We start from the raw sequence: 26,113 nt of genomic DNA on the forward strand, positions 1-26,113 counted from the left end.
CAAAGGCAGAGGTAGAAAAGCTGCTGTGTGCCCTTCACCTGACAGAATGTTCAGGCCTGGGTACTGTGCTAGGTGAGCAACCCTTTCTTCTTTCCCTGATTGCCTATGGTGTGGCAGGCAGGGCTGGGGTGGGAGAGCAAGTGGCTTCTGACTTGTCCCTAAACTGAGTCATTTGTGGCAGTAATGGGGCCTTACATAAGCAACGAGACAAAGGTGGATAATCAGGGATTTAAACCTTAAATCCTTATCCCTCTCTGAAACTTTCCCTTCACTCCAGCTCTCACTAATGAAGGCAGAGAAAGGGTAAAAGCCTGTAATTACAGTGAACTAATTAGAATCCTACTTAAAAGAAAGCTTAAGGCAGGAAGCCCAAACCAATAGATCATCATTGGTATCATCACCCACTCCATCCTTCTGAATCATTCTCCCAGGAAAGTCTTTTGGTGGGCTCTAGTTAAAGCAGTGGTTCTCAACCTTGCTGAGGTAGGGACCCTTTAATACAGTTCCTCATGTTATGATGACCCAAAAACCATAAAACTGTTTTCACTGCTTTTTTGTAACTGTGATATTACTACTGTTATGATCATAATGTAAATATCTAATATGCAGATGGCTTTAGGTGACCCCTGTGAAAGAGTAGTTCAACCCCTAATGGGTCTTGACCCACAGGTAGAGAGCCACTGTGTTAAAGACTAAAGACTGTGCCTAGTTTGTGTAAGGCAGAGACACACTGCCACCCTCTCCCTTGCATGTCCTCAAATGCATCAGAAGTGTGTCTTTCTTGGCTGGCCTAGTGGACCCCTCCTCTAATCCTAGCTACTCAGGAGGCTGAGGCAAGAGACTCTCAAGTTCAAGCCTATCTGAGCCACAGAGTGAGTTCAAGGACAACCTGGGCCACTTTCTGAGAACCTGTCTCAAGATAAAAAGTAAAATTGGGGTAGAGGGATCTAACTCAGGGGTGAAGACTTTTGCTTTAATTCCCAGGACCAAAGATGGGGCAGTCAAGTTGTACCACTCTTAACGCCTACAGTTTTCCTCCTTAGTGAAACTCCACCAGGACAATTTAATTTAGAACCCCCTTTAAGTACATCTGTAAACTCTGATCGCATTATGAACTGAAGTTATTTGTCTGTCCGTGTTCTCGCTGTCCAGTTCACAGAAAAGGAGGTGGGTGTTTAAGCACAGAATCCACCCATCCTTGGTTGAGAGCCACTGGCCAGAGGTTAGCTCCTCCCACATCCTGCTACCTGTGTCTGTGGACAGGAGGTGTGATTCCTTCCTTTTCCTGTTTCCTTTGTCTGTGGACAGGAGGTGTGAGCACCACTCAAAGCCTTCAGGAATAGAGATGGCAAGTGTAACAATAGGAAGATTGACTAGCTCTACAAGAAGAGGTAGAGCTTGTAGAACCTCTACAAGCCCGAGAGGTTCCATGCAGGTTCTGTGTCAGCTTCAGGAAATTGTCAGGATGTTTTGTTTTGTTTTGTTTTCTGCAGATGTGGTCCTAGAAATTGTAGTAGCAAATGCATGAGAAGGTAGGATGGTGAAAAAACAAATGACAGTAGCCAGTGGTGGAACAATAGCTCAGATGGTAAAGTGCTTCCTGCACAAACATGAGGACCTGAGGACCTGAGTTCAGTCACTAGCACCCACCGTCCTCTGCCTCCCCAGCACTGGGGTTTCTGGCCTGTGTTGCTGTGCCCAGCTTTTAGTCCGTGGGTGCCTGAACCAGACCGGCCAGCTAGTCTAGAGGAACCACTGCATACACACACACATACACACACACACACACACACAGAGAGAGAGAGAGAGAGAGCACTATTTCCTCTGTTCCTTCCGTATGCATGTCCTCCCAGAACCTGTATGTAGTGCTTTACATGCAAAACAACACACATGCTTTGCCCTCAAGGACTCACAACTAAAGCCCTGAGATGTCTCGAGGTTGACATATTAAAATTAGGGACTTCCAGTTGTGTTTCACAAAGACATTTCTCATTTACCACGCACTTGCTTTGAAATAATTACAAGTTTTATAATACAGGCTTTAGAGATGATTAGTCAGAATAATAGTGATTAAAAAATATTGTAAACATTTTCCCCCTTCCATGTTTAATGTGTCCATTGATGCTGCCATTGTCCTGGTCTCCTTTGTGCAGCCATTTCTAGGAGAGACTGTTTCGTAGCAGACTTCCTGACATTCTGGCAGTGGTGGCAGTGTCCACCTGTAATCCCAGCACTTGGGAGGCAGAGGCAGGCGGATCTCTGAGGCCAGCCTGGTCTACAGAGTGAGTTCTAAGACATACAGGGCTACACACACACACACACACACACACACCATCTCAAAAAAAACTAATATAAAACAAATGTGAATATATTTTAACTGATTTCTCTCCACCCTTGTAGCCTATGAGCCAATGTTTGACACATAGAAGATATTCAATAAATATTTGCTACTGTACCAATTTCAAAACAGCTTATAAAAAGAATTCTGAGAATATTTGCACTAAAAACAGCCTCATGACAAATGTGTGTCTAGTCTCCAAATGACTGTTTTTGAAATACAACCGATTATACGCTTGCTACAACACTGGCTTAAATGTTTATTTTCCTGGCTTTGTTCCTATTTGTTTAAATAAAATCCTGGGTTTTTATGTTAAAAAAAAAAAAAAGGAACATATGCTGTTAATGTTGGGCTTTAAACTGAAAATGGAGACCTGTGCCATTGGACACTGCTGTCATTCTCACTAGAGGAGTCTGCCCTCCCTCTTGACCCAGGGGTGGGTACAAACCAGATTTCTAGCGGTGCAAATGTCTCTATGTTCCAACCTAGCTAACTCAGGGTGGGGCTTCAGCTTCCATTTCCTCACCGTTTTGTTGTACTCGAAGGTCTGCAGCTGTGACCCTGCCACAGGGGGAAAAGAATCAAATTAGAGGAGTTCTGGCAGGTACACCCCCTTTCACCCCGATGCCAGGCAAACCTTATTATTTGTTGGCCTCCAATGTCAGCTGCAGCCATTGTGAGTCCTTGTCACTCTGACTTCCTCATTCTACAGCACGATCGGAGGCCTCCCCCAGCCTGGCACAAAGCAACAGAGCATGTGTGACAAGTGGGTTTCACAGTGAGCAGGCTTCTCTGGAGATCAGCACCACAGCTGGCCATCCTTTCTATTTTTGCCCAAGAGGCCCAAGAATGGCAACATCAGTGACAGCCCATTGCGTGTCTATCATTGTTACCATGAAAGCTTTGAAACCTTAATTGTTACCAGTTCTTTGATGCTGAGTTGGAGGCCTAGAGACTATAAGGCAGGTTGTCATGGCCTGCTTGGTTGGCCACTTGTACCCCAAATGCCCGCTTCCTAACACTCGGAAGGCAGGAGCTGACACCGTAACAGGCTCTTCACATCCTGCAAATGAGATGTTAGTATGTCTAGATAAGAGTGATGATCACAGATGGGGCCAGGGAAATGGCTCAGTGGGTGGCATGCTTGTTTCTTGTAAGCCTAGTGCTGGCTGGGGTATCAGAGTTAGACAGATCTCTAGGACTCACTGGCCAGCCAGACTAGCTGAACTGGTATGTACCAGGCCTAGGAGAGACCTTGTCTTAAAAACTGCCAGCCAAGATTGTCCTCTGACCTCCGTACACACATGCAGCCAGGCTCATGTGCAACAGCACATATATGGACGTGTGTACCCACACTCGAGAGATTGAAGGCAATGCACTATGGTCCAAATGGATCTCCATGTCACTACCCTAGCAGAGAGACGGAAATCGCACAGTATGAGAATTTCAGGGGGGGGGGGTTTGTCTCTCTGTCTTTCGCAATGCCTCCCTCTCTCATTGTTCTTTGATTAATAAAAAAGAAAACAATTACCTACAGACATGATAGCATTGCAAAAGCAAGCGTTTATTATCTCAGTATTTCTTGTTTCCAGAATCAGGGTGTGGCTTTTTCAGGTCTGTCAGAGGTGGATGCAGTCAGGGAGCTGCTGTCCCTGGGTTCAGCTTAGGGGTCAGTGTCCTCCCAGGCTCATGACCTTGGCTGTCAAAAGGAACCATCAGCTCCTTTTCATGTGAGGCTTTGCACAGAGCTAACTTACAGTTCCCTTAGGTGTGTCCCCTTTATTAACAGGAGAGATGGTGGTTCACGGGCAGATGATATCTCTCCTCTCTTCAGGTGCTCTAATGATTAGAAGCCATCACTGTGCCACCCGGTACTTAAGGGAGGGGTTCACGCAATAACACCTCACCAATTAGCATCATTGGAGACTACATAAGATAGAAGCTGCCTGTGGAAGGGGGTGAAGTTGTTTCCCCTAAGGACAGGCACGGCATCCACTTGATTCTCTTTCCCCTTTTGGACCTGGCTAATGTAGACATCCCCACCACAATGCTTCGCCAAGCTTGCCTTTCACAACAGACAAAAGGGTGGGGGCAGCCAGAGGGACAAGTAAGCTCTTCTAAGAATAACTTCCAATATGATGCGGTAGCTGTCCTTGCACGCATGCGCTGACACTGGGTCACGGAGAGCACCCCATTACTCCCGTGGGCTTGTCTGAGCATTGGCTTCCTGATGAGACCTACAGCTCCCTGATGAATATATTAAAAATAGAACTCCGGAGGTTACAGACACAGAAGTTATATACTTATACTCGCCGCCCCCCCCCCCCACTCTCCTCCTTCCCCCCCCCCCCCCCCCCCCCCCGCACCTCCTTTGCAAAGATTTGATGCTAATTTCAAATGATCCTGAAGCCTTGCTTCTGCTCTCTGGATGTACATGTTATACACTGTCCTAAATCTGATTCAAACGTCTCAGCGACAGTCACACCACGTCCCAAATGAATTATCTCAGTCCCCTTTCTTCCAGCACACACTGAAGGATAAAATGGTGGCTAGTTTGTATGCAGAGGGGCCTAGGAACAAGGCTGGACTCGTGAGTGGACTTGGATAATTTCAAATGGAGTTGTTGGTGAAGCATTTTGCGGAGGAGACTGTCAGAAAGTAGGTCTGTAGTCACATACCTAGCATCTTCCTTTTGTCTCCTTTTGCAGATTGTATCCCAGAGAAAGCTTTCCAAGTCCTTGCTGAAGCATGGGAACACAGCTGGGAAATCCTCCATCACGGTAAGCCAGCCCTGCGGTGGCAACAAGTGTCTCACCCTGTGCACTCACTGATCCGAAAGAGACACTAAGGTGGTGGACTCTGCCTGCTGGGAACCAACAGAACTACCCATGGCTTCTCTAGTTTGTTTTCCCCCTTCCATTTTTTTTTTCTTTTTCTTGATAAAACTATTTTGGATCCTTCCACTCTTAGGGAAAAGGAGAAAGTAGGTTTCACAATGAGGTCTCTCACTTATGAGAGTTTCTGCAGTCACTCTAGAAATCACAAGATGGAGGATGAAAGAGAAGAAAGTTGACTTTATTGAACACAGTAAGAATATGGAATGGGCTGGGGTTTTCAGATCTCTCTCTTTAACAAACAAACACACACACACACACACACACACACACACACACTTGTACTTATTTTGTTTATTTTAAACTCAAGTTTCAAGATTTGGTTTGCTGCCCAAGAAGAGTCTAGCCTTAACAGTCTTCATTGAGCAACAGATTGAAGCTCTGTTGCTTGGTTCCATAGACAGTAGTTATTTAAGCAAATTTATTCTCTATTTAAAATGAAATAAATGCCCAAATTCAGTTCCTCTGTGGCACTAGTAATGAATGAATTCCTCAATAGTTAATGAGTCTAGTGATTTGTTAAAGAAAAGGCAAATACTTTAATTTTTTTTTTTTTTGAGACAGTTTCTTACTAAGTTGCCCTGGGCCTTGTTATGTAGACTAGGCTAGCCTGGAACTCCCAGAGATCTGGCTACTCCTTCCTCCTAAATGCTGGGATTAAAAGTATGCATCACCACGCCCAGCAAGGAAGCCTTTCTTGGTTGATGCTCCTGATAGTTCTACCCCCAGCCTGTGTCCCACTTCAGAACTTGAAAGTTCATCACCTGCCATTGTGTATTCTAGGGAGTTCCCTTCCAGGGCTGGGAATGGTGCAACACAGGCATCAGGAATGTGGAGAAACTTCTCACCCAATGTCTGTGTTTGTTCATTAGGAGACCAAAATTACCCAAATGTGCTGATGGGCTCCTGGGCTGCGAGGTCAGCCCCCCAGGGCAGCTGATGTGTGTTTTCTCTTTAGGTGATTGCTGAGGAATTATCGGGCAATGATGACTACGTGGAACTGGCCTTCAATGCACGGAAATTGGATGATAAGGTAAAACGCTCGGCATTGACCTCATGAAAGGAAGCAATAAAGCCAGGACACACGGTTTAATCAGATCCCTCCTCCAAGCTATTTTTCCCGTTCAGCCCACATTATTAAACACAGCAAAGCCTTTAGAGAGCTCTGGAAGGTGAGGTTTTCCCCAAATGAAGAAGCAGTTAAGAAGGAGGGAAGGAGACTGTAATTAACACACAATTTGGTGACACTAAGTCTTCATTTGTTTCCAAATGCCATAGGTTGGCTGTGCCCAAGAAAATCCAACTTTGCCCCATCATTAGGGCCATTCTAAAGGAAAAGAGAAGCTATAAAGGGTAGGATGATGGCATATCAATAAATAAGTATCAAGATCAGGGTTAAGAGCTTTGCATGCTCTGTCTCGTTTAGTCATTTGTACAACTCCCATGTACTGTGTACTATTACTGCAGGTGAAAAAGAGATTAAAAGATGAGTAAATAGTCTAAGCTTCCTCCAAGAGCAGTTCAGAGCCCCTGAATAATGGGCACCACGGCAGAATTAAAGGCACGAGGATTGTGTCTGGAGAAATGCCCCTGGATTACAGAAAGAGAACACTGGGAGAAAATTAACAGGTCATGAGGAAATTCTGACCCCGAATGAAAGAGAGATGAGAAAGTGTGGATGGAAGTTTCCTAGAATCCTACCCAGAACAAGAGAGGTTCAGCAAAGCCATTGGGAAGTTCCAGAGCTGTGTCTCCCAGCCAAGGGCCTACCCTAATGCCCCTATGCACTCCCTTAGTGGACAGAGCAGCCCTAGGCATGCTGGCCACAGTGCAAATGCAAAGGTGGACATCAGAGCCCAGAGGCCTATGACCCTCGCTCAGTTCCATTCCCTACAGGCGTTTGCAAGGTGTGTTTCCATGGTTACAGCATCCTGATAGTAGGTGGTAAAACTGAAGATCCAATCCCATGTCAGTCTACACCCAATTAGTCCTGAGTGTGTGTGTGTGTGTGTGTGTGTGTGTGTGTGTGTGAAAGTTGCATGGGCCCTACACCGTACAGAGCTTAGACCCCCAATTTCACCATATCTTATCTATGATTTCCCTGCACATATATCCTTAAGTCAAAGACCCCATCACATCAGTAATTATTTACCCAGCACTCCATCTTCCTGGAGTAAGAATCATTTTTTTCATTCACTCTCTTATTTGTCAATTTCTCCCTTTTTTGTTCTTTCACTCATCATTCACTTGCCAAACTGCACTGCGTGTGTGTGTCTGTTAGATAAAGGGGCTAGGAAGGAGACACGCCTCCATCACACCACAGCCTGGACTTCGTCATCCAAAGGAGAGATAAATTACAAAACCACACGACACATAACGTTATATGAAGTGCAAGATGTGATAATCAGTGTATGAATAGGAGTGTCTGGGAAGGATGACTTCCTGGAGTGCCAGGTGAGACGTGAATAATTATAAAATAAGTGCGTGTGTACGTGCAAACTCGAGTGGGCGTGTGCATGTTTGAATATTGTTCCTCAGTAGCCATGCGTCCTATGCTGGTCTGGCTGGTCAGCAAACCCAAGGGGTCCACCTTTCTCTGCATCCCCAGTGGGAAGAGTACAAGCCTCTACTGCCAAACCTAGATTTTTTTTCCCCCTTCTGTTTATTCTTTGAAAAAATTGCACATTTGTATCTTTTTCATATTCACCAGGATTCCCTCCCTCCACCTCCCTTCGGGGCCCCTGCCAACACATTTCCCTCCCGGCTTCATGGCTTTATTTTAATCAAAAAATTATAACCCGCTGAGTCCAATTAATGCTGCCCATATTTACACAGGTGTGGAGCTGTCCACTGGTGCGTGGGCTCCTCCTAGTAACCAGCCCTCCACCCTCACCAAAAAGCTGCCACGCACTCCCCAGGGACCTATCAACTGCCAAAACCTCAGCTAGGAGTGAGCCTGCAGAGACCTCCTCCCTCAACACTGGAATTTGTTTGTCTTGTTTTGTTTTATGAGACGGGTTCCCTACATAGCCCTGGCTGTCCTGGAACTTACTCTCTAGACCAAGCTGGCCTCAAACTCACAGAGATCCACCTGCCTCTGTCTCCTGAGTGCGGGGACTTAAAGGCATGTGCCTCCATGCTCCGCTGGAAAATGCACTTTTTTTTCTTCTCTCCTGTATTGCATCCTGACCTCAGTTTCCCCTCCCTCCTCTCCTCACAATCCCTCCCCACCTCTATCCACTCCGCCTGTGGGCAGGATGCTATATTCTTTCCGTCTCATCTTCCACGAATTCCCTGAACACTGGGGGAAGGGTTGATAAAGATATCTCATCTATGGCTGGACACGCTCAGTCACTCATTCTCAACACTTTGTTCTGAGCCTCTACATTAATCACCATTCACTGCAGTAAGAAACTTTTCCAACCAAGGTTGAGAGCAGCACAAGTCTATGGGCAGAAGCGTGAATATTTAGAAGGCAGTTCGACATCCATTTAGCAAAACAATATCAAGAATTTCTCCCCTTAGGGCTACTGACTTCAGTGGCAATGGATTTTAACCATATATTTAGAACCAGACATAAATTTCCTTTTATAGAACGGCCCTCAGATTGAATCAAGAAAACAATTGGTTACCCCAGAAGTAATTTTGCCACTAGTTACAAAGGTAGGGGGAGGTGATCTTGTCTAGTACATTGGTATTGTAGCATGGATGGGCCAATGCTGGGTAGGACCATCAATGTCTTTTCTCCCCCAGCAGCCTGCATAGATTTCAGCAGTATGAAAGCTAGCTGTTGGGCAGGGAATTTCCTCGCCAGCTCACAACTGCCTTGCGTCTGTTCTGCAAAGTGGGTCATGTCTCTAGCAATAGTCTTACTAGTTATCATGTCCAGCTTTCTGCCCAGGTTCTGCTGATTGAGCACAGTCCTTACACTTACTGAGCACTTCATCAACTGAGCTATTGCCTCAGCCCAGCCAACTAAGTACCGTTCAGTGTTCTGATGTCCTAAGTCGTTAATGAGAAGCCTCTACAAAGGCTTGATGTGCATGCAGAGCTGGCGGGGGGGGGGGGGGGGGGGGGTGGACTTTAAATCCCCACCCTCTCACCTCTGTTAAGCTCCTCTTCCAGTGTCTCCCCAGTCTCAGAAGAGCTCACAGAAATGCTCTGCAGTTTGTTTTGGGTTTTATTGTTTTATTTATTTGCATAATTAGAATAGTTGAAGGTTGCTCACTGAGTAGCTTGCAATGGTTTCTCTCCACTCAGGAGCCTCTAAGCACCTCTGATTTGTTCTCTCAGCGACTGATGTTACAGTGCAAGGGGGTCTTGAGGTTTGGCCCTGTTGGCTGTAAAGAGCTTGAGTGGCTTCCATTTTGTCATCTGAACACTTGTTCAGATGAAAGAGCTTCTGTCACATTCCACATGGTTCTCAGAGATTGCTTATGCCTGGCACATGGACTGAGAGGCTGGACTCAGCCAGGACGATCAATAGAGTACCTACATAATAGATGTCCTATGGTGTACCTGGCTTCTCCCACCAGGTAGGAATTCCAAACTATTCGCTGACTCAGTCTTAGAAGTTAGGCACCAGATACACGGAGATACCTTGGAATTAGACTCCAGGTCTATGAGAGAGTGGCAAAACCGTATGATAGAAACTATGTGTACCCCAAACTTTGTGAAAGCCATCTTTGACAATGCGATCTCCTGTAATAGTTTTTGATAGATAAGAATAACGAGGTACAATTATTTTTCTTTCACAGCAGAAAAAAAATAGTTTGTGAAAATTCTCAAAAGAGATTCCTTTCCAGCTTTTTAGCTTTAAACAATTTTGCAACCACTTACATGGTCAGCAGATGAATTCACTGGCTAGAAATCAATGACTAAAAAGCCACTGTGAGACAGTTGAGTTCTTGGGCTTTTATTATATTACTGAGTTACATTAAAGTAACTGATTTCTGCATACATTTAAAAATTGCAGCATGAATATATGGGGGAAATGGGCTGTATCCAGTTCATGTAAGTCACAAAAAATATCTGAATCCCAGTCCCTGGTAACTATGTTAACTTTCAAGTATTTAAACACCACAGGTAAAAGATGACTCTGTCCACCTGCCTTCTTTTCTGGATAGTAAATTGAGATTCTGAGATATGAAGTGATTTGCCTAAAGCTAAATGTATACCCCCTCCCCCCCCAAAAAAAAAAACAAGCAAGCAAGCAAACAAACAAACAAAAACCAAAAATCAGGGACAGAGAACGATCCAGTGAGTCTCCTGATTCACATCTGAAGCTTAGGTTGTTTTTAGGAGATAGGACACTTGGCTCAGAGAAACAGGAAGCCAGGAGAAGGAAGCTGAGGTTAGCTGGAGGTCTGCAGCTGTCAAAGGGAGGTCTAGTATCTCCCTACCCTTCCATGGGAATCCCTAAAGGTAAACCTGTTTCCATGGTAACACTAATGCATCTTTTCTCTCTTCAGTCTCACTCTCTCACACACGAACAATGAAATTTTCCTTGGGGGTAAATACACCACACTGAGTACAGGAGCAAATGTGAGAACCCAAACTCCCCTCTTTCCTATTGAAGTCATTAAATTGATACGTACAAATGTTAAATATACTCTCCTCACTATATTTTTGAATTTGAATAAAACATTTATTTTTCTGATGAAATGTTGTTTTGCTATCTTGTGGGTTTTGTCATTTAAACAATAATATACCAAATGAATATTTTTAAATGTGTAAGTTTTATAACATGGTATGTATTAACTAATTCAATCCACATAAAAAGTTTGGGAGTCTTCAAAATTTTTTTTAATATAAAGGAATATCAAGACCGAGAGCAAACCTTTGAGAACTATTGTAGAACTCACCAAGAGTGAGTTTGTACTTTTACAAACTGCAGTGATAGAGAAATGTGTTCATTCTTCTTGGCAGAAAGTAATTTTTTACCTTGCTTTGTGCAGCTCAACAGACTATCAGCTAGCTGCCAAAGGTAGAAATCTTTGAAATCTGACAGATATTTGTCATTAAGAGCAAAGAGCAAAATAAATGACATTTTCGAAGAGTAACTTATTTATCTAACGTCAACACAACTCACCTAGTGGAGAGATAGATCTTATAACCTTTTGTTATATTATCATGCACTTATTGTATTAGTAGGCAGTTGGCAATTACCCTAACAGGTAGGCACACATATGCATGTCTTTGGAAACTGAAAACTAACAGGATGTCCCTTCTTCTCCCTTCCCTGAGGAAGCATCCATGCTGGTGTAGAGAAACTGCTTTTCCCACTGGCCTCCTTGTCCAGCTCCTTCTCCTCCTGCTGCCTTTTCTTGTCCCACTCCATGGTCCCTCTGAGATCCCAAGCCTGGGAACGTAAGCCCCGCCTACTTCTCTCCTGCCCAGTCACAGGCTTCAGTAACTTCATTAACCAATCAACCTTAAATTAGGTAGAGCAAGGTTGCACTCCTCTGGGGGGCAACCAGGTCTTGGGGGCCCGTAATTAGCATTAGAATACATAACACCAGACTGACTCTCAACAGGTTGTCATTACAGACTGTGTTTTAATGGTCCCATGAGGCTAGCTTGATGGAGTGGTAGATGACTAAGCAAATCTGTCTCTAAAATAGAGGTTGTCAAACTTTTCCTGTGAAGGGCCAGATGGTAAGCATTGTAGGCTTTGCAAGCCATATGCTTTCTGTTCCTATCACTCAGCTGTGTCTTGAGGCATGACGACAGCCACAAATGAAACATAAACGAAAGGGTGTGGCACCGGTCCAATGAAACTTTATTCATAAAAACAATTGCTAGATATGTCTCTCATGTTGTAATTGGCTGACTCCTTTTTTATTTTAATTTTTATTTAATTACACTTTATTCACTTTGTATCCCCCCACCCCCTCCCTCCTCCTCTCCCAACGCCACCCTCTCTCCCCCTTCTCCACACATGCCCTTCCCCAAGTCCACTGATAGGGGAGGTCCTCCTCTCCTTCCTTCTGATCCTAGTCTATCAGGTCTCATCAGGAGTGGCTGCATTGTCTTCTTCTGTGGCCTGGTAAGGCTGCTCCTCCCTCAGGGGGAGGTGATCAAAGAACAGGCCAATCAGTTCATGGGCTGACTCCTTTAATGTGATATAAACTCTCTACTCATCCTGTGGTTTCACTGTTTTGAGTATGGCTAACTGGGAACTGTGGCCCACCCGTAGAGGTCAAGCATGTAACCGCACCATCCCTAAGATACTGACTGTGTTTCCAAAGGTAGGCATTTTTATTTCTAACACAGACAGAGCACAGGGAGGTTTGCCCACAGTCACAATTACTTTCTTCCAGTTCTTCTGCAATCAGTGTTCTGCTTCAAAGACTACTACTGTAGATAAGCACTGTTTGATTTTTTTTTTTGGTCTCTTTATTAAAATTATACTTTTAAAAATGTGCTTACTAAAAAATGGGTTTCCACATGATTTTTTTGTGCATGCTTGGTTTTGGCTGATCCCCCTCTCCCATGCACCCACATATCCCTACTTCTTTTTCTCTCCCTTTCCTCCTCTGTACCCTCTTTACCCCTAATATCCCCACTACCACTTTGCTGTATTTTCTTCTCCAGCCCTCCTCTTTTTCCTTGGACCCTTTCTAATTTCCTGGCCTTTATCCACATTTATTCACACCAAGATACACACATTTAATGGTCACAAGCTAAGAGTCACATAGGAAAGAGAATATATGCTATTTATCCATCAGATCCTGGATTCTTTTAGTGAATGTGCTATTTTCTAGTTCCATCCAGTTTCCGGGAAATATCCCAGCTTCGTGTTTGTTCATGACTGAACAGAATTCCATTGTATATCTGTGCCTCATTTTCATTATCTGTCCATCAATTGATAGACATCTGGGCTGATTTGATTTCCTTGCTATTGTGAAAAGAACAGATAGAAATATGGATGTGTTCCATATCTCTGTTATAGGATGTAGAATAGCTTCTTTTTTTAAAAAGGAAAAATATTTGTATAATAACCTGATACACATACTCAATGTGTAATGAGCATATTATGGAAATTACCATTTTCAACTCCTCAAACATTTGATATTACTGTTTGTTGGAAACTTTTTCCATCTTCATAGTGACTTTTGCATAGTCACCCTGCTCTAGAACACTGAAGCTGATTTCTCTCTGTCTTTTCTTTTTCCACTTCTTCCTTCTTCCCAGTCTCCTGTGACTATTATTCTACCTTCTCTCTTAAGCAAATTTCTTTCATACTGGTCTATAGACTAGACTAATGTGGCCAAAAGGCCATTAAATAATCCATTATATTAAAACTTGAGTAAATAGCTTGATTCACTCACATTCATCACAGTGAACTGTCTCAAAGGTCACTTTAATGCAAAGAAAACTAAAGAGTCCAGATTAAGATGACCACGCCATAGTCCCCAGGGTTGTCATTGAGAAGCTATGGATATCTGCAGGGGTAAATGTTTTGAACTGCTTTTGAGTGATTTCCTTTCCAAGAATCAAATGTAACTCTAGTGATCACCATTCTCATATTTGACTAGTTCTCCACCCTGTTTGTGGGACTTCTGTCTCCACTGATGAGTCCAGAAGTGAGCACTTGTAAGTTTAGCATGCGACAGACACCAGATTCATGTGAAGACAGCTCTTCTACTCTTTGCACACAGCTGTAGAGCAAGCAATGCTCTTCTCACCTGAGTGGGAAACTGAGGCCCTGAGGCATTAACCCTGTGCCCAGGATCTTCCAGAGCAGATGTGGTAGAGTTTGGATGTGAGACTAGTGCTAAAGCCACATGGAATGCAGTAGATTTTCAGATGAATAAAGCCAGAGACGGCATCAGACTCTCCCTTCCACTTTCAGACTCTGATGCCCTCACAGCATCCTAATGCTAACCCTTGTCAATTAAAGAACAGTTCCCATATCATAGAAATGACAAAGATGGTTTATTATGCAGCTAAATATGAGGGACCAGGGTCTTTAACACAGATTTAGCTTTTTCCCCAAACACCATGCTTCAACGAGGAAGCCATTTCATAAACATTCTGTAATAACATAATTTAAAGAGGTATGAAAGAAAACGCTTTTCAGCTTCATTGTCAGATACATTAGGCAGGTGTTATAGCAAAGTAGGGGGAACTCTGCTCTTGGCCTTAGAAGCTGTCTCACACCAGTCTTAGCCCTTGATTGGTGGAACTAGGGCCCTGTTCATACATTCCTAAGGCTCTACCTTATGGTCACAAAAGATGTTAGGTCATATTCAGAGGACAACAGGGAGTGTCTACTAAAGGGGTGAATGATCCCTCCAGGATAATTGGGCTCTGGATCTGCAACATGCTAACCTCCTCACATCACTGAAGTTCTAATTAGTCAATCAGCCTTGGCAGACGACTCTCATTCATACCCTGAATGGTATTTTTTTAATGAGATATAAAATAGAAATTTCAGCATATGACCAAATGGAAGTGACAGAATTCTGAATTATACATAGAATATATCTAGATTTACCAAGATACTGTTGCTATTTGGGGAAATTATAATACATTCATTTCAGTTTAATGTAGAAAATATCCAGAACACTGGGATACCTCTTGGAGACCAAAAAGTCACTCAGCTTGGTGACAGGCACCCTCATTTACTGAGCCATCTCACCTGCCTTTAAGTTGATTGTTCTGAAGAAGGGAGTTGTGATAGAGGAGAGGAATTTGAAGGTTTAGTTGTTCCCTTCCCTCTAAACACTTCCTCTTATCTTGTAAGGATCCCATCCATTTTACACAGCATCCCCTGGAAGTCCCTTGAACCCCAGTGTCCCAGCTTTCCTGTGTGCACATGAATCGACTTACTGCAGAGTACTGCATATCTCTGAAAAAGAAAGGGCAAACACGCCCCATGAGATCTAGTTGTGGATGACCTCCAAGAAAAGAACAAGGAGATGGTCCTCTCTGGAAAGCAGGGCCTCTCCTAAACCCAGTGATTCCCACCCATTGTCTCAGTGGAACTATTCTGTGTCCTATAAGACCCCTATACTCTGTACTGTGTGACACTCTTCCTGAGGAGAATGACAAGACATCTGCTCATCTCAGATAGGGAACCTTTACAGACCAAAGTAAGGACACTGGAAAGTCTGACCTGGTGGACCAATGCAATTTATTGGAGTTATTTACAGGAATATGGGTGAGAGAAGAAATGACTCAAAGATTGCTGCATCTCACCAAAGCCCACCCAAGCATAAGTGACAGCTCTCGAAAGCTGTAAACATAAAGGGCACTGTTGGAGGGTGTCCTTTCCAGATAGCTCAGCTGGTCTGACACTCTGTCCAGACAGCTCTGCTGGTCTCTGCTTCTTCCATACTGTTGACCAGGCCTGAGCCTCTTCTTAGCAGCTCAGTTTATCTGAGACTGTCTCTCAGCAAACCTCAATTCTTATACATGCTTTTGGGAATAGAGAGGCCTAGTGAGTCTGCTCAATTTCGGGAACTTCCTGAAGGTGTTTTGAATTGTCTACTTTCTGAGCTTAACAAGCTTCCCTGCAGGATGGACTATTTCACCTCCTCTTAGAACATCCCATTGTTTCACCTTCCTATAAACACCTTAAGATATCCCACTGTTCATTTCCCCATTAACATTCCATGTCTTAATGAGCCTCCCTCCAAGATGAAAGGTTTAAATCTGGAAGGAAACTTCTATACAACACCTTGGACCACTGAAATAGACCTGAAACTCTGAAGTCTTGAATTGCCTCCCACCAATTTATCTTTTGTTATGTAATATTATTATTACTTCTTTGGGGATTTCACTCATGTATGCAATGTATTTTTATTATATCCACCCCCTAATTCCTCCTGGGTCCATTCATCTCAATCCCTCCCAACTGTGTGTGCATGTATCTCTCTCTCTCTTTGTCTCTCTGTTTTTAATAATCAACTGAGTCCAATTTGAGGGGCCATTTACTGGAACACGGGACCACACCCTTAAACAAAACCGAATCTCTTTCCTTGCTTCCCCAAGCCATCAACTGTCAATAGACCCTCAGCTCAGAGTGAGAGTTCATAGGCCTCTCCCCTCCCCATGCTGAAATGTTGACTGCCTTGATCTTATGCAGGCTTTGTGCAGGCAGCCACAGCTGCTGTACAGAGGTCCTGTTGTGCCCAGAAAATGTCGTTTCACTCTGGTCCTCCCTGACCTCTGACTCTTACCATCCTCACTTCCACAGTGGTCCTTGATAAGCCTTGTGGAAGAGTGTGATATAGATACCCCGTTGCAGCCGAGCATTGCACAGGCATTCAATTTTCTGTATTCTGACTAGTTATGAGTTCCATATTAACCACCATCCATGGCCCAAAGAAACTACTCCGGTGATGCCTGAGAGCTACATTGTTCCATGAGGTCCTGCACACCCTTCATCTTACCAGGAGCCCAGCTCTCTGCTTTTCTCCAATAGCTGCTCCTACAAACCTTGTTTCATCTCCAAATGGCACTTGTGTTTTCCAGACACACTTGTAGCTGACTCCCATGCACCTGTCAAGGCATTGGCAGCTCGACCTATTTCCGTTTCTATACACATCTAGAAATATCGTTGCCACCCACCCTCCCTTCCCCCTTCTCTTCTGGATGTGAACCACATTACTTGTTCCTGTGTGCTGTGCTCATGGGCTGCCGTTTTGCCTCCATAAATAGATTACTCGCCCCTCAGGGGATGTTTATGAATTATACTTAAACATTGCTGACCAAGTGGAAGAACCCTATCAATTATTTTCCTTTTTCCTCTTTATTGAAAATTTGAAACTTGACTTATGACTTAAAATGAAAAAAGAAAAATATAGGATAAAAAATAGAAAGATGGGGAAAAAAATCCACAACCCCCACCTATAACTTGGTGTTTGGAATCTGAGGTTTGGATTGCTCATCTCTCTCCTGCAGGCCTCTCTTCCCTTCAGATATTGAATAAAAGGGCTGCTGCTTGATTCTAAGCCTGGGTGAGAAAGGATGCGGCAGAAAGTACTTTCCCTACTGCCCCTACTGTTCTTTTTTTTTTTTTTCTGGGTCATTCTACAGAGGTTCTAGGCTAATATTCTTTTTTAATGTGTTTAAGTAATTTTTTTCATAAAATATATTTGATCGTGATATTTCCTGCCCCAGTTCCTCCCAGATTGTCCCCACCTCTAAACCCACTGAACTTCATGTTCTCTCCCTCTCTCAAAATAAGTAAATAAATAAACAAAATAAGCATTAAAAATGAAAAATAAGGCAAACATAAAAGATCAAAATATGTCTAAACAAATGAAACAATACACATACACATACAAATAAATAATTCAGCAAACCTTAGGGTCTGTTTTGTTTGTGTTGGCATGGGGCCTGCCCTGGCGTGTAGTTGGTTGCTATACCCAGTGGCACTCCATTAGAAAAAAAAAAACTGATTGATTTTCCCTTTGCCAACAGGCATCAGTTGCAAATGTCTTCTTGGCTGGGTGGGGAGCCCTGTGTCTACTTGCCCACTCTCTGTTGGGATCTCACCTAGCTTGAACTTGGAGAGGTGATGCATGTGCTTTCACAGTCTCTGTGTGTTCCTGTGTATCTGTCTCGTTTAGGTTGACATGTATAACAGAGGCAATTGTTCTGTTTTTCTGGTCACTGTCCCTTGGTAGCTCTGTGTATTCTCTGCAGAACAGCAAAGAGCTAGTGAACACCAGTGGCCTTTTATTACTATAGTGCCAACTTTGCCAGCATTGTCTTCACCCATCCACCACACACACAGTCAAATTAAGCTGCTTCCTCTACCCCTCTCCATGTTTACTCTTCCACGGTATTCCTGCTCTAGAAATGCAGCCTCCTCACGGCCATTTTCTACAGTCAAATTGACCATCTCCCTTCTTTCTAACGAACCCTTGCACACGTAGTCATTCATTCTTCAGCATAAGTCATGTTGATTCTTACATTTATCTTCCCACCAAACTCAATGTTATTCAGAGACTACAACTAGGCACTGGTATTCCTTGGATCTTAAGATTGGCACAAAGCCTTCATAGTCTCCATACACCTTGGAAAGCCTTTGCTGAGCTCAGGGTGGGGATGACTGGTAAAGACATTGTTAGAGAAGGGAATTTTACAAGCCGAAGCCAAAGGGAAAGAAAATAATGTCAGATGACAGCACGTTAACTCTATGGCTATTAGGGCAAATACAGATTTAATTCTGTTCTGTTACAGTTTAGAGGGGGTGGGGCTGGTAAGAGTGTGGTGAATAGGGCTGTGGGATAGATTGCTTCCTAGTCCATACTAAGGCCTTACGTCATCCATCCATTCCCATACTCACTCGGCATGTGTTCCTTCACGCAAGCACTACTAAAATGTATACACTGCAAAATATAGAGACTGTATGCGCCGTGTGAAATACTGAGAATGTAAATGCAAATACGTAAGTAAAAACAAGGCATAGTTCCTACCTTCGAAGAATTTACCAGCTACTGGGAGATTTTATAGAGAGGATGTAGATTCTGTAGGTTCTGATGCCAGTAATGAAGCACCAGTTTGTACTGGTACCCATAAGCACTAAAAAGACACAGGGGACATCTCTCTGTGGTTCTCAGGCAGTCAGGACGAAGGGATCCGGAAACTGAGCAGAGAAGAAAGCTGGTACGATTACTCGGCCACTCTAAGCAGGTTTCTCATGCAAGCCTGGTTCCTTAAATAACAGGGATAGAGAGACTTCGAAGCTTACCAGGGAGTCATCTAGAAGAAAATGGAGCACAAAATCCAATAGACTTATGGGTTAGGGTTAGAGAAGCCGGAAGCTGTGGGCCGCTAAAAGAACAGGGGTGCTGCAGAGGAGGAGTGCGACATGAGCTACTTCACCTCTCAAGGCATCCATTAATCACCAGACAAAAACGGATAAAGGAACAGGAACCTAAAGCCAGGAGAGCGTAGAGATTAACAGAGTCCTCTATAGGAAGGACCTGCTCCATAAACACTCTGGCTTCCAGCTAGGCAGCTCTTAAGGACGGCACTGAAAGAGGGAAGGACCCCAGAATAGATGTATTCTTTTTATTAAAGACTTCTAAAGAAATTCATTCTTTGAATAGATGATCCTGATCAGATTCAAGGCACTGCCCTCATTCTAGCTCTGTTATAGATACCGAGGACACATCAAAAACCTTTGTAATCTTCCTCGTGTGGTGTTTATTTAATCTAAATTAACAAACCTATCAAGAAGCAGAAGCAAGGAGCAGATAATAGAGACATATATGTGAGTGACCCAGGTGGTCCAGTGGTCAGATAGGTCTGTGGTAGCCTGATTAGCTTATTTGAGAAGACAGATTTCTCACTTCTCATGGAACTGGCATTTGAATCTATCTGTGAGGAGTCCTTCAGAGTTCAGCCTAGTAAATACGTTACAAAGAACTTGGAGTTCAGATGCAGCTCATTGCCCCCGTGATCAGAAGGACAGGAACACAGCAATTATGGTGGAGTTGAGGCCGACCTACTTACTGGAAAGAAATGGCCAGTTGGCCTCCATTCGATGGGAAATCAGAGGGTAGATTAGGATAAGCCTCCTGGTGGTCAGGACTAGATCAAGTTTAGAAGAGAAAGGAAAAGAAAGAAAAAGAAAGAAAGAAAGAGAGAGAGAGAGAAAAGAAGAAGGAAGGAAGGAAGGAAGGAAGGAAGGAAGGAAGGAAGGAAGGAAGGAAGGAAGGAAGGAAAGGAAGGAAGAAACCTTAATTTTGTTTATCTATTTTAGGATTTCTTCAGTAAATCTGACCCATTTCTGGAAATTTTCAGAATGAATGATGACGCAACTCAGCAGCTTGTGCATCGAACAGAGGTAAGGAGTCTGTGTGCCCCCTCTGAGATCAGCTGGGCTGCTTTGGGAAGTGCCCACATTCCTTTGCTTTTTAATGTAAAATATTTTCAGTTCCTTAAAATGAAAATATAATTGTACCATGTTCCGCTTCTCTGTTCTCCCTCCAAACCCTCCCATGTACCCCTTTGCTCTCTCTCAAATTCATGACCTCCTTTTCTTTAATTGGTGTATGTGTGTATGTGTTGCCAAAAATAGAAATACAGCCTGCTTAATCCATAAAATGTTGCTCGTTAAGATTTCAGAGCTGACCACTTGGTATTGAAAAACCAAAACCAATTGCAGGTCCCATCTTTGGGGAGACTATTTCTCTAGCTCTCGCCATTATTTGTTATATGTGGTTCATTGTCTGTAGTTGGGGGGCCGTAAGGTGTCCGCTTCTGCGTTAGCTACCTACCTGTAGACGGAAATTGAGGACTCCTCTCTCCTCCACACTTTAGGTTTCGGTTTTCACTCTAATTTAAAAAATCATAGGAAAAGACTCCCCTGTGTATCCAACTCCCCATGGTTGACTTTCCCATGTATTCATTACAAATTAGGAAGACTAGGGCCAGCAGGGTGGAAAGGAGAAGAGTTCTTCTCTGACCTCCGTCCATGCCCTTCAACAGTGGGCAACAGCATGTGCACATTCGTGAATGCCCCCATGCACACACACACACACACACACACAGTCATGTAGAAGACATCAACCATGACAGGAGCTAACATTTAATGAGGCGACTGGGAACGAAGCATTATCTGAAATGACTTACATGCATTATTTCACTTCTTATTCCTTGGTAGGAATACTGTTAGCACTGCTCTGCAGTCGAAGGAACCCGGTTTGGGGGGCGGTTACACAGTTGGCAAAGGCTGGGGCCGAGGCTGTTTGACTCAGCTTCACTAATTTTGCAAGGCGTTCTGCTTCCCTAGGGAGAACACATAGCCCGGAGATGTGACATGACTTCCCCTTCCACCCCGTTATCGCAGCCACTGGGTCAAACTGCTTTTATTATCCTTCTCCTTCTCACCTATACTCTCTCCAAACATCCCTCTGTTCACTGCTTTTATCATCACTGTGCCCACATCCTTGGCAGAAGCAACAGAAAGGGCTTTGCTTCTGTCCTCGTCAGGGAATACTCTTTACTTTGGGAGAGGAGGCTGAGTAGCTGGAGTGGCACTGTCCAAGGCCCAGAGGCTTTAAGGGGGACATAGCTATATCTTGGAGGATCAGGAAGCAAAGCTGGGACCACAGACAGAGCCCTGCCTTGCAGTCAAGGTCTCCTAGCTAGGCAGCATTTCCCAAGGTTTCCACAGGCTCTCAAAGGATGCCAAAAGCTAGGAACAGTATTGAAATACATAAGTCTGTGGATGACATTTGGGAGCCACATGTAACAGGTCCTGAGCTCATCCTTTCATACAGTAAACCCTTGGTATGACTATCTCACACATACAGTTGGTGCCTCTGATGATTACTCTCAATTGTCAGCTTGATGGGATTTAGAATCACCTAAAGAAAAGGGGTTGGGGGGAGGCACTTCCAGGAAGGACTGACTATCGTGGGAAGACCCGTAGTGGGTGCGAGCAGCACAGATCCATGGGCTGGAGTCTCAGAATGAATAAAGAGGGGAACACAGCAGTGTCAGTATTCCTCTTCCTTCTCTCTCTCTCTCTCTCTCTCTCTCTCTCTCTCTCTTTCTCAGCTCTCTGACTTCACACTCAGTGACCTCACAGGCAGTGTGAACTCACGTTTCCTCTGCCATGCTTTCCCTGTTACACTGACAAAATAAAACTCTCCCTATGTTCCCTGCTTTGGTCAGGTATTCAGGAAAAGTCATTAATACAGCAGCCAACACCAATCTCTGTTATTGTATTTTATTAGATTTGTAAGCCAGAGAATGAGGAATTCTATAAGAAGGAAATAGAATAATTGTGCTGAAGCTTAGAGAAGGAATTGTATGTGTCAATGGCAAAGGAAAGCAGAGGGAGCACCCATGATTTTCATGGGGTGACAGTGGGGGCACCATATTCCTACCATTTCACTTGGAAAATCCAGTTCTGCTTTCTTGAAACAGCAAAGGAAAATTCTCCTGCTGTTCTTAAGGTTGGCAACAATGAAATGGTCTCAGACGGGCCAGTGATATCTATAATCTGGCACATGGGTGGCACCGAAATATGTCCTTCATTAAGGAATATAAAAGTGACTAGAACTGGCTATATTAGTGGAGTACCTTGTACATGCAGAAGAACAATATGTTTGTCTGGGCTCCAGTCCTGGAAAATCGACCGAAGGTTACAGGTTCCTTGAGAGTCCCTCTATTACCATCACCAAATACTCTTTTCTTGCTGATATAAAGATTTCTATGATAAAATAAACTTTGGAGAACACTGAGATAGTGTCCTTTCATGCCTTTCTGTGGGAAGTGAATGAATAAAGGAGAAGTATATGAATAAAGGAACAGTATATTGTTGGATTCTTCTCTCCTGAGATCCTTCTTTCTATGGCTCCTGGAAGTGTTCTCCAGTTGTTGATAGTGGTAATATTTCTGTTCCTAAGAAATTCTGCAATTTCTGTCACCTGTCCCAGGGATGGAGAATTCTTGGAATCTCTTAATAGTGTAGAATACAAAGCTTTCTAACGTATCAAAGAGCATAGCATTGATGGTTCCTCTTTCTTACACACACACACACACACACACACACACACACACACTCACACATGTATACTCATGCATGTATACATATAGATTGGAAATTTTAGCTAAAGCTTTTATCTGCTATTGATGTTTCCTAAATATCTTCACTCCTTAATACTGTAGTAAAAATGTTTATAGTAAAAATGAGAAATTAAAACAAACACAAGCTATGTTATCTGATTCTCCTTCTCACAATAATTTGATCATGCCCAAGGTATCGGAAGACAAGACAAAATCACAAAGGAACATTGTTTCTGTATTTTAATATGTTAAAATAAATTTAATAATGAATCTATGGTCTAATCAATAATTCATAGTTATAATAAGGAATTCAGTAGACATGGGAATCATTTCTGAAATAATTATGTCATTTGGAGACAGAATTATTTTTTTCTAAAAATAAATCCACAAAGACGTCTACCTAAAAGCTTCATAGGAGGAAAGGGTAACATGACAGAATGCAATTTTTATTGTGTGTTCCCTTAGCCTTCATTCATCAGATAACATGTAAAACCTCCCTCAAAAGTCCTATAGAACTGGGGAATATTTTCTCAGAGGACAGAGGCACCCTTGCCTCAACCCTAGAACCTTTTGATATAGAAGAGGCCATCTATATCCACAAGCTCGGCAATATCATTATCCTTATTCATGAAACAACATCCGGGCCAGTGACCACCACAGTTCTACCCATAATGACCTACTTGGTGGCCACTCTTAAAACAGTCACTACTCTCCAGTTTTCATCAAGCTACCTGTTCCAGACACTTGTCCTTTTCATAAGAACCACAGTGGCTTCTCGAGTGGTTTTCAAGTTGAAGTATGAAAATGTCAAGCCTTCCCTCTTCAAATCACTCTTCATGTCTTTCTCTTCCCAGGTTGTGATGAATAACTTAAGCCCAGCCTGGAAGTCATTCAAAGTGTCGGTAAATTCTCTCTGCAGCGGAGATCCAGACCGCAGGCTAAAGGTTAGATCCATATCCAAGAGATGTGAATTTGAAAATGCATTGAACCCTCCTCCTCCTCCTTCTTTTCACATGAACATTGGCACACAGAATTTTCTGTGCCGCTTTTCCAACCCTCTCGCCTTTTAGCATCTTAATGAAGGAAAGAGAAGCTGTTACTTCTGTGAGAGCTATTGACGGCTCATACAATGGCCCCAAAATAAATCCTAATGTATTATGTCAAAAAGACAGAGAGCCTGGGGCCTCTCAGACACAAAATGTGGTAATAACTTCAGAGTATAAGTGGAAGTTTCTAGAAGAAAAATATTTCTGCATCAAGTGTCTATTATTATATAATGTATCACCTGCCCTGCCCCAAAGTGTGGTCATTTGAAATAGTAAACATATTTAGCTTATAACTCTGTGCATTGGCAAACCGGGTTGGGCCAATCTTAAACCGGGCCTGCTTGATTTCTGCTAGGCATTCATGGTCTACTGCCCATGAACAGGGTGACGTCTTAGGGTTGGCAGGCTCTTTATGCGGTGGTAGAAGGGTTGGTGAAGTCTGAGCTCTCGTCATCATGCATACCAGGCTTTTATGTATAGTGACTGTGTGTTCCAAGAGCCCAAAACAGGAGCTGCAAGGCCTTTGCAAGGTTAGGAAGTCAATTACTTCCTCCACTGCTGAGAAGCCAATGCATGCCTATTCCAGATACAAATACAATGGGTTCTACCTCTCGGTGGGAAGAATTGGAAAGTGTTGGGACCATTGTTTTTAATCTACCACAAATTCCTTGAACACTATGGGGAAAAAAAGAAATGGGGGGGTGCACGGGGGGAAGCATTTCGTGCCCTGGGAGGAAACATAAGAGGGAGACAACAGAATACCAGAAATCTGTTCCTGGAGACACTTGCTGTGGTCTGTAGGCTGGTCTGCTCTTGACCTTGGAAGTATAAGAAGTTCCGTTGCTTACACCACTGAGCTGACTCTATCCACTCAGGATGACTAAGTTATTGGACACAAAGTGCCTATGAGCCAAAAGTCCCATTGGTTGACGTGATTATCAAGCAGAATCAGGGTCCTATCAGCTACTCCGGGGCACTGCATTGTGAGCAAACCAGAAGGAAGACAGATGTCAGAAGGTGAGTGGTAGGGAAACTGAGCCTGAAGGCACAGACAGGGATGCTGGGTAACTCAAGACATTCTATGGCTTCAGATTCTGAAGGTCAAGAGCATCTGCCTCCACATACGGATAAAAGGAACTGTCCACTCACCCCCCACGGAACAAATACTCCTAATAAACTTGTGAGATGGGCACTGCCTTCTTCTCTTTCCAGTTGCTGTGATAAAAAGTATTTTAACAAAAGCAACTTAAGGGAGAGAGTACTTATTTCAGCTCACAGGTCCAGGCTTACAGTCCATCATGTTTAAGGAGTTCAGGCACCAGGCACCGGAAGCAGCTGGTCACATGCATTTGCCGTCAGGAAGGAGTAAAGAATCATGCGTGCTAGCTTAGCTCACTTCCTCCCCTTAGACAGTTCAGGTTCGCCCACAATTAAAATGGGTCTTCTCACATCAATGGACACACGATCAAGACACTCCTCCAGAGGAACGCATGGGAGATCATCTCCCAGTTAATTCTCAGCGCTGCCTGGGTGACACTAGCCATCCTAGGCGCCGCTGCCCCTTGCCTTTGTGACTGTGTTCCCCTCCCCTCCTGTCACCCTGAGGACTTCGTTCTAATGGGTAAAATTCTCTTGGTTTCAGTGTTAGAATCCCACCCCTTCGGTTAGTCCTTGTCTCTTTAAGCTTGAGCATCTTCACTTAAAGCCCCCCTGTGTGGACTTTGTGGTTGAACTGTCAGTGAACTCGCCGACTTCCGTGTTGCTAACGACAAATCCAACTTTACCTCGATCTCTTACGAAAAACAAAGTTATTTCAGAGCAACCTCTGGAAACTCTTCTTTGTGCCCCACCCCCCAAAATGGGATTTCTGACTCGGTTTCTTGTTAGAAACTCCTTTTCAGGATGCCCGAGAGCTACAGCTTTGGGTAGGGTAGCAGTTACCAAGTGCGCTCTGAGCAGTCCCAGGAAGATAGCTGCTTTCCCTGGGCCAGGAATAAAACAGCACCTCCTTCTGTGTTTTGACATGGGGAGTTGTTGAAAGGGTAAAAAGAGGACTTAGTAGAGTTGAATGAATAAAAATGTAAATAAGGAAAGGAACCCATTGTGGGTTTTCCAGAACTCTATGGTCTCCATAGGAGCAAGAACTCAAAAGAGATGGATATGTAGATAATCAGGCGGAAAATAAAAGGAGGCAGAAATAAGGAATGAGAGTGAGCTAGAGAAAGAAAGAAAGAAGAAAAGAAGGAAGGAAGGAAGGAAGGAAGGAAGGAAGGAAGGAAGGAAGGAAGGAA

General features: G+C 43.6%; 1 protein-coding gene across 2 annotated transcripts in view; it reads left to right on the plus strand.

The window, feature by feature from the left end:
• Cpne4 (copine 4) overlaps positions 1-26,113 on the plus strand; it is a 447,351-nt gene that overhangs the window by 305,511 nt on the left and 115,727 nt on the right. For both annotated transcript variants that reach the window (XM_055629875.1, XM_055629877.1), the window contains exons 4-7: positions 5,047-5,118; positions 6,191-6,265; positions 19,961-20,044; positions 23,631-23,720. In XM_055629875.1, coding sequence (XP_055485850.1) covers positions 5,047-5,118; positions 6,191-6,265; positions 19,961-20,044; positions 23,631-23,720 — 321 coding nt within the window. The remainder of the gene's footprint in view (positions 1-5,046; positions 5,119-6,190; positions 6,266-19,960; positions 20,045-23,630; positions 23,721-26,113) is intronic.

This window comes from Psammomys obesus, unplaced genomic scaffold, assembly GCF_907164565.1.
Source record: "Psammomys obesus unplaced genomic scaffold, mPsaObe1.curated_primary_1811, whole genome shotgun sequence".
NCBI lineage: Eukaryota > Metazoa > Chordata > Mammalia > Rodentia > Muridae > Psammomys > Psammomys obesus.